This window comes from Myotis davidii, unplaced genomic scaffold (assembly GCF_000327345.1).
Source record: "Myotis davidii unplaced genomic scaffold, ASM32734v1 scaffold8, whole genome shotgun sequence".
NCBI lineage: Eukaryota > Metazoa > Chordata > Mammalia > Chiroptera > Vespertilionidae > Myotis > Myotis davidii.
The window spans coordinates 1,097,116-1,112,172 of NW_006299520.1; the positions used below are offsets into that span (position 1 = coordinate 1,097,116).

Consider the following 15,057-nt stretch of genomic DNA (forward strand, 5'->3'; position numbering starts at 1 on the left):
ATGTAGTAATCCCTCAATAGGTGTTAGCAATTATATTGCATCCCAATATATTTTATTTCAATATTAGAGGCCTGGTGCACAACATTCGTGCACTGGGAGGGGGTTCCTCAGCCTGGCCTGTGCCCTCTCACAGTCCTTAGCACAGAGGCAGGAGAGGCTCCTGCCACAGCCACTGAGCTCGCCAGCTATGAGCCCGGCTTCTGGCTGAGCGGCGCTCCCTCTGTGGGAGCACACTGACCACCAGGGGGCCACTCCTGCCCTGAGCGTCTGCCCCCTGGTGGTCAGTGCGTGTCATAGGAACCTGTTTTCTGCCGTTCCGTCAATTTGCATATTAGGGTTTATTATATAGGATATCCTTCTACCTCTGCCTGGACCTGTGAGGAACTCATGCAGGATCCCATGTTCGTTGAGAAGATGAGCTTTAAAATTCCAACCACACACTCAATTCTATCTAACATCAATGAAGCTTGGTTGTGGTCCAATTCCATGACCCTCAGGTAGACATGATATTTCCAAAGTAGTTGCTCTGGAGAAAATAAAGCTGAGAATTCACCAGGTTATAAACATTCTGGAAGTAAGACAGGTTTCTCTTTTTTTTTCTTATGGAAGTGCACTATCTTGATAGTCTTATCTGGAAAAGTAATAGTGGCTACTTTCCTAAAGAAGGAAAAGCATTTTTGCCAAATGAAATGAAAAATTTACTGTTCTCTGTTTCTTCCCACAGTATCCGTAAATATGCTGAGGCCGTTAATTTGACCAGCTGGTTTTTGAGACCCTGCTGAAATGAGAGATGCCCTCGTTTTACATTTCCCTCAAATTCTACCACAAACCACACTTCTTAGGAGAAAAAAAAAAGTCGCCATGTAAGCATGTTTACCTTCAACAGACCAGGAAGTTGAAACTTGTCCATAAATGATGACTCACCATTGTAGGTCTATAAAAGTAAAGGTGCTGGTCTATGGACAGACAGCAGCCTGCACGCACAGCCATTCAAGATGCACTCAGGTGTCCTGGCTGCCTTCCTCTTCTTGAGCTGGACTCCTTGTTGGTCCCTGCCCCTTCCCAACGATGAGGATGACGACGATCGGTCTGAGGAAGACTTCCAATATGCAGAGGTACAGTATCTTGCCAGTCCCAATGGTGCGAAATATATCATAAATGCCCTTCTCTTTTAAAAGCAGGGTATTTTGGTCTCTTTTCCAGCGCTACCTCCGATCATACTACCATCCCCTGAACCCCGCTGGCATCCTGAAGAAGACTGCAGCAAGCTCCATGGTTGACAGGCTTCGAGAAATGCAGTCTTTTTTTGGCTTAGAGGTGACTGGCAAACTTGACGATAAGACCTTAGACATCATGAAAAAGCCAAGATGTGGGGTCCCTGATGTGGGTGAATACAATGTTTTCCCTAGAACTCTCAAATGGTCCAAAATGAACTTAACCTACAGGTAAATCAATGGCTACGTCTCTTTAATTTTTGTTAGTTTTCATATAGTAGTAAATGTCTAATTTTCAGCATAAGCTACAGATGAAAATGTCTCATAACATCAATTAATGTTATCGTAACCAGCATTAATTTTTATTGGAAATTTCAAAGTATTTCTCTTAGATATGAATCAAAATAGAAATAAATTAAGTTTAATAAAATTTGCAAATATAGTGCATCAAGCATATTTATTATAACAATATTTACAAGAGAGAGTTCTACTCTTTCTACAAACTTTATAGAACTATTTCATCTATTAGGCTATAGCAATACAATTGTAAACTTTAGCATGCAATATAAGTTTTATTAAACATCTGAATACTTTACATGTAAAATGCCAAAAGGTCAGTTATTTGGAGATACTCATAATGTTTGATTGAATGCTTCATTTTAATTTTATATGACATCATAATAAGTTCTTTAAAATTTATTAAAGAACTTTTAGAGAATCGTTGCATTTTGAGTTGAAAAGCTATATTCTAAGAAAACATATTCTAAAATAGTTTTCACCTTCTAAAAATTTAATTGAAACGTTTTCTGTTGAATAGAATTGTGAATTATACCCCTGACATGACTCATTCTGAAGTGGAAAAGGCATTCAAAAAAGCCTTCAAAGTTTGGTCTGATGTGACACCTCTGAATTTTACCAGACTGCACAATGGCACTGCTGATATCATGATCTCTTTTGGAACTAAAGGTAACGATGCAGAATCACTTTTGAAATATTTGTATGTTCTGCTCCTTAATTGCCTCTTAGTTTTTAATTTCTTCTTTAAGTCATCCATTACTTTTTATGAAATTCAACAAAAATTCACTGAGCTGCTGTGTTAGGCACTACTGGGTATAATTAGATTCTTAACTCTTGCTTTTGTGCAGAGCATGGTGACTTCTACCCTTTTGATGGTCCCTCTGGTCTGCTGGCTCATGCTTTTCCTCCTGGGCCAAATTATGGAGGAGATGCCCATTTTGATGATGATGAAACTTGGACAAGTAGTTCCAAAGGTAATTTTTCTTATAAAGATGTAATTAATGATTACTAGGTTAGACCATTAATAAGAAGTTAAAAAGTATATACATTATACATAAAAATATGAATTATATTTGGTATTTGATTTTCCAAAAGTAAAAGCTTATCTTTTAGTTTCCACAAATGACATTTCTCTGACATTTCTATTTAACCAATGTGAAAAGCAAAAAATGAGCAAAATCTACTTAGTTTAGTGATTTGAGGGACACTAACTAACTTTGAAATAGGGCCAAAAATGTCTTTCTGTCAACCAAGGTGTTTTTACTGTGGATTACCTTTTTGTCTGTTAGAGAAATACAGTTTATTACAAATATACATCTAAAAACTATTAGAGCTGGATATATAGGTCATAGATGAATTGGATGTGAGTTGAAATAGTTTCTTTCCCACCCCCTGATAGAAATATTAATGGCACAACTCCAGTCAAATTTATGTTCCCTGTTATAAGAGTTACCTATTTCAGATTTGTCTATATCATTGATTTTATAAATACCATTAAGAAACCAAGAAAGTTCTTAGTGCAAATATAGCATGAAACGCACCAGATGAAAGTTGTATTTAACAGAGAAAAATAAAACTTAGCTTTGAATAAATCCAGTCAGAAGTTGAGTCTTCAAGGCTCAAGAGAATTGGAAATGTTTATTTCAGAAAGGAACGTACAAAAAAACAACAACACAAAACGCCACCAATTGTTACAACTAGGTCTTAACTTTGAAGCTGTATTGACCCTTAGTTGTGACAACTAAAAGTAGTCTTCATAGATAGCTAATTTTTATTATTCATTTAACATCAAAGTAGTATTTTTCCAAAGAGTAAAATTGGGCCTTGAATGATTAATGTCTCAACTCCAGTGCCTCCAATCTGTCTTTGGAAAGAAGGATAAGAATGTACATATTTATGTTCTGAATATTCCACAGGTAAGAATGGTTTTAGGAAGAAAAAAATAATATTTAGTATTTTTAAGATAGAAGATAGAGTCACAATAAGCCTCAGTTTTAGGTTTCTGAGTAAATTCTGGGTTTAAAATATTTAATTAATCCTGGTAAATCCACAAGTAAACCAGGATTAACTTTTCAGCTAAAGGCCAAGAATGGTATCCATTATTAGTCATTTCAATGACAAATTACTATCATTCAGATTATGTGAACTTTGCTTGCTCTTCTGGCCTGCAACATTTACTGAGCTAATTATCCATTTTCTTCATGCATAGGCTATGGTAGCAAAGGGAATTTAAGGTCAATCTGAAACCACTGGCTCCAGTTTTCGTGTATTCTTTTTCTTTTAAACTTTTTATCTTTTTATCTTCATGTATTCTTTTTCTTTTAAACTTTTTCCAATTTAAAATACCAGTATTACGAGGTGGAAAGAATGACTTAAAGAAAATAATGTAAATACAGAATCATAGTAGTCTTTTAAAGTAGAGGGGGGTTGGCCAATCATTTTACTAGTAAGGATTTCTGTTTCTTTAAAATCTAAGGTCTAGAGATATTCTGAAAAGGATTGTTTGTTTGGAATTTGTTCACAGTAGATTCTTAGACCCTCTTTAGTACACACTCCATCCCTGGTTACCATCCTCTTGGATGCTGCCTAGTATTTCAATTATGTTCTACATAGCATCCTATATACTAGTACAGGATGGGGCAAAAGTAAGTTTACAGTTGTTTGTATGGAAAAATAATACAATAATCCTATCTAATAATAGACAAACAGGGTAATTGACCGTACCTTTGCTATGCCTCCCATTGGCTAATCAGTGTGATATGCAAATTAATCACCAACAAAGATGGGGGTTAATTTGCATACATAGGCTCCAAGCATCGGAGCGAAGACTGAAGGCAAGCTGGAGCCACGAAGACGGAGGACAGAAGGCGGCTCCAGCCTGAGTGAAGGCCTGGGTCCCAGGTGCCAGAGGAAAACGAACTCCGCCAGAGCGAAGGCTTGGGCCCCGGGTGCCGGAGGCAAACCAGTGCCAGCAGCCATGGGAAAGGAAGGCCTGTTGCACGAATCTCTTCGTGCGACAGGCCTCTAGTTAATAAATAATAATACAAGAATAAACTCAGTGTTTCACATATATACTCACAACTGTAAACCTACCTTTGCCTCACCTGGTTTGAACCCCCATGTGACCCCCATGACTCCTTATTTAAGGTCATCACTGTTCACTCTCTTCACCTGACCCGAGAAAACCGAGAACAAGTCAGGATTGCTAGTAAATTCTTCTTATTACCAAGTGGTTGAGAGCAATCTGTTGATATTCTAATTATGTAAGCAACTATAATGGGAGCACTAACTTATTTATAAAGATTAATAAATAGTCTTTATATATAAGATTAATCTTGATTCTTCCTTCAAGCAACTGAACATTAATTTTAAAAAGTGAGTGAAATAGCAAAGAGAGAGGAACAATGACGTACAAAATAGATGAGGAAAATAACATTTCTTCCATTAACTGCTCATTGGAGGACCTTGTTTTCTAATTGTTTCCTTGTTTCCTTACAGGCTACAACTTGTTTCTTGTTGCTGCCCATGAGTTTGGCCACTCCTTAGGTCTCGACCACTCCAAGGACCCAGGGGCACTCATGTTTCCTGTCTATACCTACACTGGCAAAAGCCACTTTGTGCTTCCTGATGACGATACGCAAGGGATCCAGTCTCTCTATGGTAACTCTTTTTAAAAAATATATATTTTTATTGATTTCAGAGAGAAAGGGAGAGAGAGATAGAAACATCAATGGTGAGAGAATTGTTGATTGGCTGCCTCCTGCAAGCCCCCTACTGGGAATAGAGCCCACAACCCAGGCATGTGCCCTTGACCAGAATCAAACCAGTGACCCTTCCGTCCGCAGGCCAATGCTCTACCCACTGAGCCAAACCAGCTAGGGCTTAACTCTTAATTTATAAGCTTAAAAGCAAAATAGATTTATACATTTATTTTCTAAATTATCAGTGAATTTTCCACTACCACCTTTGCCATTGTGGCTTTGTTATTAAAACCTGGGAAAACATGCCTACTTATTTTTTCCAAATAGAACAACTTGCTTAAATAGAAAATATTCCATTCTCCAAAGTTTTCATAACTCTTTATATTTGTGTTTTATACATTGCAAGGTACATTTGATACTCTCAAAACACCTCTGACATAAGAAGGGAAAATATTTTATTCCCCATTTAACCAATGAAGACACCAAGCCCTGTAGATTTTATAATTTTTTTATATCCTCACCTGAGGATATGTTTATTAATTTTAGGTAAAGGGGAAGAGAGAGACAGGAGAGAGAGAGAGAGAGAGAGAGAGAGAGAGAGAGAGAGAGAGAGAGAGAAACATCATTCAGTTGCCTCCCATATGTGCCCAAACCAGGGATTGAATCCATAACCTACGATGTGCTCTGACCAAAAATCTAACTCGCAGCCTTTTGGTGCATGGGACCATGCTCCAACCAACTGAGCCACACCAGCCAGGGCTAAGCCCCATACAGTTAAATGGTATATCTACAGCTGGGGGTGAAAGGGAGATCTTAACCAGTTTTTATAAATTCTGGGCATTCTTTCGACCACAATGGTTTGCCACAGTAGAACTATTCAATTGGCTTGTAGTAGGTTTTAATCAACATCTACAGTGACTATTGTAAAAATTTCTTTCTTTTTTCCTTCCAAATTTTTAATAATATTTACAAAGTAATTAATCCTAAATTCAAACAAGCAAATTAGCCACCAAAAATAGAGTTAAAGCCATAGTGCATGGTCATCAGTGTAAAACTCCTAATACACAGCTCAGAAAACTTGCTCATGCCACCCAACCCAATCTACTATAACAGCTAGTGTAGGTGTGAGCAAGCACTTTGTAATTATTCTTCCTACAATATTGTGACCAAGGGACTTGACGATTGAACTCATATGTACTAAGTAGAGAAAGGGCAGTTTAGAATAGTCATTGTTCACTGCACCTCTTTTGCACTCATGTGAGCTGGAAAGTTTACAAACACGTGGCAAGTCATGTTAGTGCTGCCGAAGGCCTGGCTTTTCACTGAGAGACAGCTGTATGGTGGGAAACTGGTGAAGCAACATGAGCTGATGTTGACAGCTGGGAAAATAGGCAAGAGAAAGAGCCAAGGTAAGGGCTTCCATAGGGACGACGGGCCATCAGAAATGCCTTCAAGAAGAATGTGTTTCTCAAGAGCAGTCTGTCAATAGGTTGTGCAAAGCATGGGGGAAATGTCCTCAGTCTCCCCACCCCATTTCTATCACCATCCTCCAGAAACCTAAACTTGTATTTCAAATGAATCTCAAGGGGTTTTGAAGGATGAAAGCAGAAGGGGACATCCCACCTGCAAGGCCTTGGTAACCCTGGGGGAAGGAAGGGAGATAACATGGTATTTGGTCCATTTTGTAGGAGGAACAGGACTTACTAGTACTGCCCTCCCTAGAGGGAGCCCTCTCCTACTCTCCATTAGCAGGACCAGGTCATCAGTTAGGTTCTCCTTAGCAGCTTCTTTATTTACGATTGCAGGTCCAGGAGATGAAGACCCCAACCAGAAACACCCCAAAACCCCGGACAAATGTGATCCCTCCTTATCCCTTGATGCCATTACCAGTCTCCGAGGAGAAACAATCATCTTTAAAGACAGGTATTCTTGACATTATTTTATAAAATCTGCAAGTAACAAACATCTGTGAAGCCGTGTCTGCAAAATGCCAAAACATCCCGTCAGACTTCCAATGGTGACGTGAACAGTGAACATAATAGAACTTTAAGCAGTGTGTTTTCCTATTTCAGATGAAATAGCTAATAGATAAATGTTTATTTTTCAATAAATAACCTTGGCATTGTACAGATTTTTTAATATCTTTGGTCTACTCTTCTTTATAAAGGTATTCAAGTAAAAATATAAGTCCAATTTATTTATTTAAAAACACAAATATTGGAATGAATTACCATATTAGTAAACTGTTACTCATAATGGCTACATGAATTCCTTTTGGTGTGAAAGACTTTGCATCAGGTACACATGTTGGAATATGCTTTACAACCTAAACCTCTAGGCAATGAAAAATGAAATATTTAATTTTTAATTTGCTTATAAATATGCTTATTTGTTCATTTATTCATTCATCAGTTAATTGTTCCCTCACCTGTGACCACTAGCATTTCTACACCCTCTATTACAGCTCTAGTGACACTATACTATACCCCAGGTATTTTCTCATTCAGGTTCCTCAGGCCATGAGATCTTGGCCGATGTAGTTTATGTAACTCGTGTTTTCTTTCCAGAGCCCTACACAGTGCCTGGTATATTTGTTTTCCACCTGCAAGATCTGCAAACTTGAGCAGAGCATGGTCCCAATCCACAAAGGACTTATAGCCTTCACAAAGGCTCTGTGAGACTTTAAATTTGAGTTCTGCAGGCTAGAGTTAGGATAGCAACAGCCTGGATAACTGGCACTTAAAGGGAAATGCTTTTCTCCTTCACAGGTGATAGAGAATGTGTCTAACTTGTCTGCACTGATATAGAGACAAGTGTCTAACAGGATAGATATACTGCACTTACAAAGTGACAGAAAACTGTATTTTTATTTTTGTGTTAGATTCTTCTGGCGCCTACATCCTCAGCAGGTTGACGCGGAGCTATTTCTAACAAAATCCTTTTGGCCAGAACTTCCCAACCGTATTGATGCTGCATATGAGCATCCCTCCCATGACCTTATCTTCATCTTTAGAGGTAAGCTTTCCACTAGCTAGGCCTCCCACGTAGGCAGGGATAAACTTGATGATACCAAGGACTTAGTGAAATGATCACTCCTGAAAATATACCTAAATTAAGAATTAAGTATACCAAAATGGAAAAGAGAAAGCACCTAAAACTTTTTATCAAGTATCCTCAGATTTGACAAATGGGAAGTCTACATTACTATGATAAGTATATAAGGGAATATATACACTTATACATATATACATATACATACACTAAATGATGAATACCCACTTTTGTTTCATAGCAATCATGTCAATTTTTTTCTATTTCCTTTTAAAAGTCATTTACTGAGCAAGCATTATAACAATGTACATTTTGAAAAATTGAAAAAATGTTAGCCATAATTTCCCCCCGGAAAAGTCTATTTTCTCACTTTCTTTTCTAGTCCTTCACTCTATGTAATATAAATATTTAAGTATTTATATTCATAGAATATTTAAAAATTCTACCTGTTCCCTTGACATAAAAATCATAAAAATTTTTCCAAATTGTCACTCCACCATTATGATCATAATTTATAGTGTTATATAGCATTCTACTGACATTGTTTCTATTGTTTGACTAATATCATTAATGCTATAATGAAGTTATTTTTTAGAGGTGGAAATAACTTTTTATCTCCTATAAAATTTGACTTTTCAGTCTAATATACTGTTCCTACCATGCTTTTTATTCATGCAGAAATCTTAATGTATTTTCCACCCTGTTTTAACTTAATATTCAGAGGAAATAAGTTGCCAAATTAATTATTATATTTGGTTGGCTATTTTTGTGTTAAGTAGGAAATTAGAATCTTAAAACTTATTTTTGTGTGAAGAATGCTCATATTTCTTTGTTTCACAAATATGGTGACCACCAAAGCTGACTAATTTATTTCTAAATAATTAATTGAGGACCACAAATACTGACTTGTTTATTTTTAAATGTATAGATGGCTCTTTCTTGGTTAAAATAAATGTCTATCTATGTGAATCCTAATAGATTTCCTTGGATAATAAGACCATCCTTTCACTTTTTCTAGGCAGAAAATATTGGGCTCTTAATGGCTATGACATTCTGGAAGGTTATCCCAAAAAAATATCCGAACTAGGATTTCCAAAAGAGGTTAAAAAGATAAGCGCAGCTGTTCACTTTGTGGACTCAGGAAAGACCCTCTTCTTCTCAGGAAACCAGGTCTGGAGGTATGGCCGCCATCTTTACTGACCCATTCTCTTGTATCACAGAGGCAAAGTGAGCCTTGTCCATCTCTCACGACTTTAAGTTATTATCTCATGCATTATTTAAAATGTTGGAGTGTCATATTAATTTCTGTTTTGTGTCAGCTCTTGCATGCAGCCTCTCAGACAGAGATTTTCAAGTTTCAAGTCTCCTTGAAAATACACATATATTCATATAATTCTCACCACTCTTCTTTCTAAGCCATTTGTTGTAGTTCAACTATGCTAAAACCATCTTTTTTACACATTGATGCTAAAACCATCTTTTACACAATAGAAAATTACTCAATTCATTAACATATGTTGATTTCGCTCTAAGAACACTTTTCTAATAATCCACTTTCATGCAATTTGTGAAATGGAAGTAAGCTTGTAACTGTCCTTACAAAGATGGCCTTTAAGCCAAGTCAAAAAATACTCACCAGACATCTACTATACACTCAGTATTGTAATTCCTTATTTTTAAAATCTACCAGATGTTTTAAATGAACTTAAAATTTTAAAACTTGTCAATTTTGAAAGATACCATTATATCGATTGTATTATTCCTAAGTACTTTCTAAGAAATACAACCTACTTAAGAGGTTTTATTTTCTTATTAAATAGCTATGATGATACTAACCATATGATGGATACAGACTACCCCAGACTAATAGAAGAGGACTTCCCAGGAATTGGTGATAATGTAGATGCTGTCTACGAGAAAAATGGTAACTAATTCCATTGCACTGGCCATAATGGAGAGCTCTATAGTCCCTCAAACTCATTCCCTTATAAAGGATTGTTATATAGGACTTAGATGTGCTCATAAATGTTGCCATTAAGTAGTTAGTCCGTCCGTGTGACTACTTCCACAGACAGCAAGCAAAAAATATCATGCTTAGCATAAATGAGAATTTTACTTAATGATTGCCAAACCTTAAACACTATCTAAAACCATGCTTAAAGATGCCAAGATGCAGGAGTATTGCCATAATTCAAATGAGGGGTAGAGTGGGGAGTACTTTATATATGAAGATCAATGGCTATCATAATTGTATAATGATTTTTACTTTAATTATGAAAAGGGATATAACCCCTAACTTATAATAAATAACTAATATCAATACTTCAGGCATCAAAACAAGAACTCATGAAAAGACAACTAACCTGAGGTGATAATTTAGGTGAGCTGGGAAACCTTAGACCTTTCCCTCTCAACTATAAGCCATATAGTAAAGCATTAGCAGGGTTTATAAAGATAAGTAAATGTTGGCATATTTTTTAAAAAGTGGCATCTGGCAGAATGGACTTTTTAAGAGTAGCTGGAGTAAACCCTTACTGTTTTCAAATTTAATTTTTCTTTTTTTGGTCTTTTTCTTATAGGTTATATCTATTTTTTCAATGGACCCATACAGTTTGAATACAGCATCTGGACTAACCGTGTTGTTCGGGTCATGCCAGCAAATTCCCTATTGTGGTGTTAAGTGTCTTTTAAATGTTGTTATTTAAATCCCGAAGAACATTTGGGATAAGGATTCAAGGATCTGGGAGGGAGGGGCTGGGGGAAGAGCAGATATCAGGGAAAGCTTCGTTCTGTGAACAAGCTTTAGTAAGTTATCTTTGACTATATAATATCTATATGGCTATGCGTGGCTGGAACCACATTGAATTTTAAAGTAATAAAATTCAGTTTCTCTAAGGATCATTTAATTTCTGTGTCCTATATAGAGGCAATAACTGATAATATTTCCCAATATCAAAAAATGAAACATAAATGGTCTGTCAAGGAGAGTTAGCATAATTTTTAATATATTTATAAGGAAATTTTGCAAAGGCATAAGTATATCACATTTATATAATTAATAAGTCATCTTTGTCAAAAAATATAAAATAGTATAACAATAGAATTTGGGGGGTACCATATGGTAGCTATAGAAGAATAAAGAGAAACCAAAGGGAAGTGTCTGTAATAAATATATTGTAAACAACTTTGCAAAGATACAATATGGGTCTTGCATTGAAGGATTTGGGTGTATATCTACCTTTTCATACAGATACTAAAGCCGTATCAATGTCACTAAAGGTAGGAGACAGAGACTAATAGTGAGGATAGTAGATGAGGCCTTGGATTCTGTTTAATTTTACTTTTAACAATGACTCAATGGCTACTTTCAAAGAACACAAATATTTCTTTGCTTATTTATAGAAGATAAAGAGGAACAACCTTCTGTATTCAAATATTTCAGGCCTTTCAAAAAAATCTAAGTAAAGTATTAAAATTGTTATCAAAATTATCTAAGATAATTTTTCATGAAATTATTGGATTAAGATTAAAAGTAGCATTTTTACCCTATTTTTATCAAGACAATTGTTTCAGTTGTCTAATTTACCTTTGGTATATAGGCTATCTTATTTATAGATATAGACAAAATATATCTTATATATAGAAAGGAGGTATGTTAAAACAGAGACATCAAGATAAAGAAAACAGTTTAAATAGATTGTGGCCCTCCTGAGGATTTGCAACTATGTCTTTTTCTCTCCCTTTAAAACAAATTCCTCAGTACTTTTTACAGTGCCTGGCACTTGGCATTTGTTGAATATGTGAATGACCATCGAGGCGTCTGAGAGATCTTGTTTATAAAACCTCAGGCAAAGAAAAGAAAATGTGTTATATTTGCAAAATGTATTAGGAAGTGTTTATATTGTTTATAATAAAAAAGATATTTTCAACACATGGTGTTATATTTTGTCTTTTGATGTATTTTAAGCTTTTCTCATAAAAATGTCTAAACTATCTATTTATCTTGAGAATGTTTCTTGGGGAATAGAGCTCACTCACTATTTTAGTTTTATTTTGTTTTGCTTGTTTGCTTTTTGTAAGACTAAATTCAGAATTTAGAATTCTTGTACCAGGCTATTTTAACTAAAATTCTGGTAGAGTTTGGTCAGCTTGGTGCCAGCTTCCCTAGAGAGTTTTGGAGAATAATGACGTGGAAGGAGCATAGATCTGGAGTTGTAATGCTTACTCAGTGATGAACTTCGCATGTAATTTTGGACAGGTCATTTAGTCAATTTGGGCTCTGCTTTTCTGATGTTTAACATGAGAGGATTAGCAGCTTTGGTGAAGTTAGGAAAATATGGGGAGGCAGGAAACTCTAATGAGGAAGGCAAACACTATCTATCAAGGAACATCATGGTCCACTGAGTTTAAGACATTAGGCCCCTTCTGTTCCCTAAACATTGCCCACCCCAAACATTGAATAAGTGCCTGTTAAATGTAGGCACATAAAATGTTGAGATGAACCAGAAAAACTTGGTCTCTAGCCCTGAAGAGCCAACACAATTAAAATTTATTAAGTGCTTTTTCAGAGGAGCAGTGATCACTTGCTGTGAGTTCAGTGAGAACTGCTGATTTCTTTCTCCAAGTGAAGCCCCCAAAGTCAATCTATGCATTTGTTATCTTCCTTGACAATTTAGTTTGATTTCTGATTTTTAAGGTTTGCTATTGAAGTTGAAGATAGTCCGTCCACCCATCCATATATCCATCCATCCATCCATCCACCCATCCATCCACCCATCTATCCAGTAAAATTAATTGAGCACCTAAGTAAGGTAGATTCTGAGGTTACAATGAAGAACAAAACCTCATTGCTTTCGTGGAGCTCACAGTCTAGTTGGAGAGACAGATGTTAATCAAATAAGTACAAATTACAACTGTGATAAAGAAAAGGAACATGGTGCTCTGAGAGCATATAATAAGAGAGATTTTACCTACTGTGTATGTAGGGGGAGGGGCACTGTAGGGCGGCTCAAGAAAGGCTTCACAACTGAAGAGATACCCAAGCTCACGCCAAAGGTGAGCAGAACTGGGACAGTGAAGGGAATCCGGGAAACGGCTCCAGCGCATCCCCCCAGACTCGAGTGCAGTGTATTTTCCCAGGACCTCAGGTCCGGCAAATGTACTCCAATGTTTGTGGACATAGTATGACTTCTCATAAAACATCCCCTTGGTTTCCTCACATCGCTCATAGCAGGTCCTGTGAGAATCAACTGCTCAACTCATAATGATCTCTTCGTAGTTTACCTCATCCCCATTGGTAAGCTCCAAATAGACATTTGTTACACTGCACTCAATTGAAGCTGGTTAAGTAATAGCTCCTTTCTCAGATAACAAGGGGGGAAAGTTTGAAAAACTCCTGAAAGTGAACCACTCGCCCAAAGGTTTGTGAAATAGGAGTAATTGACAAAATCCTATGTTGATATAACAAATTTTGTCCCTCAAACTATCCTGGGAGGACTTTCATGTTAAATTAAAAAGAGTGCCCTGGTTCTCCACATTCTCATGTCAGAAAAAAAAAAATGAGAAAACATATATAGCAGACCTCATACAAAGAGTCCTAGTCACAGAAAATGTCTTGATTGAAGGATTCATCACAAGGCGGTGAGATTTCAAGTAGTTCCACTAGATGGCACCAGCAATACTATTTTGAAAATGATGAAAGGTTCAGACAATTTGAGAAACAAAGCCAGCGTTTTGTTCTTTCATGTAGAGATGAGGCACTTGACCAAATTGCTGCTGGTTTAATCCCTGCCTTTATGCCACTAACTTGCACTAAGTTTTAACAGCTAAGAGACTCAAGAACATGTGCCCTTGTTGCTCTTCTCCTGAACTAAATGTTTCCTTTCTGGAAGTGGGAGTCAGGATGGTGTGTCATTCCAAGCCACCAAGACCTGTGGCAGGCCCCGTGGAGCTGGGGCTGTGAGTCATCACAGGACTCTGGGTGGCAAACATCAATGTGAACCACAAAAAACACAATGTACATAGAGGAGCGGAGTTACCCTCAAAATAGCAGCCAAACTAGCCAGCAGCAAGAGGGGGAAAAAAACACACAGCAAATTACCAGGCCTGTTACCTGGGAACAACCTCAAGTCTAGAGGAAGAGAATGTTTAATGTTTCCAAAGTTTCTGTCTCACATGGTTTTGTTTTTCTAACATTTTTGGACTTTTTATACCTGATATTCTAGGGTGTGTGAAATGCTGATTAAGAGTTTCTTGGCTTTGTTCTACCTCTCTGCTCGCTGGGCACAACAGTTGGACCACAGCTCTCTCTCTCATTTTTTTTTTTTAATTATTGTTTAAAGTATAACATATGTCTCCTTTTTCCCTGATTGGCCCCTGGACCACAGCTCTTAATGACCTCGGGAAAATCAAAGATGTGTTGGTTTTACACCAACAGCACAGTCATTTTAATAAAAGTTCATCATGATGTCTTACTTGACTTAAATGGTAAAAATTATGCCCCAAAATGAGATGCTGTGAGAAGACAAATTTCTCTTTCATATATTTAAAATGTATCACCCACTGTGGAAGTAATCATTCAATGGTGTCAGTACACAGCAAGGAACGATGATAAATCCTCAACACCCAGTGAATTGGTGAAACGCTTAAATCTTGGTTGAAATGAAATTAGACTCACATTACTCAAAATCCACCTGTTACATCTTACCATTCTTTACAAGCAAAGATAGTGCTGTTTCCTTTGTCATAGCTTTATGCCGGGTTAAAGGGCATCATCCAAGCATCCTTAGCTAAGT

The 15,057-nt window shown here is 36.7% G+C and overlaps 1 protein-coding gene across 1 annotated transcript; it reads left to right on the forward strand.

Annotated features, from left to right (window-relative positions):
• The first annotated feature begins 972 nt into the window (after positions 1–972).
• Positions 973–12,170, forward strand: MMP13 (matrix metallopeptidase 13). Its single transcript, XM_006775234.2, has 10 exons — positions 973–1,115; positions 1,204–1,445; positions 2,032–2,180; positions 2,360–2,485; positions 5,010–5,171; positions 7,018–7,135; positions 8,094–8,227; positions 9,282–9,441; positions 10,084–10,187; positions 10,843–12,170. The coding sequence occupies exons 1-10, from the start codon at positions 996–998 to the stop codon at positions 10,941–10,943; spliced, it is 1,416 nt and encodes a 471-aa protein (XP_006775297.1). The 5' UTR covers positions 973–995; the 3' UTR covers positions 10,944–12,170.
• Positions 12,171–15,057: the final 2,887 nt, after the last annotated feature.

Coding starts and splice junctions, on each gene's coding strand:
- MMP13 (XM_006775234.2), top strand. CDS start 996: ATGCACTCAGGTGTCCTGGCTGCCTTCCTCTTCTTGAGCTGGACTCCT. Junction 2,486..5,009: donor TTGGACAAGTAGTTCCAAAG/GTAATTTTTCTT, acceptor GTTTCCTTACAG/GCTACAACTTGTTTCTTGTT. Junction 9,442..10,083: donor TCAGGAAACCAGGTCTGGAG/GTATGGCCGCCA, acceptor CTTATTAAATAG/CTATGATGATACTAACCATA.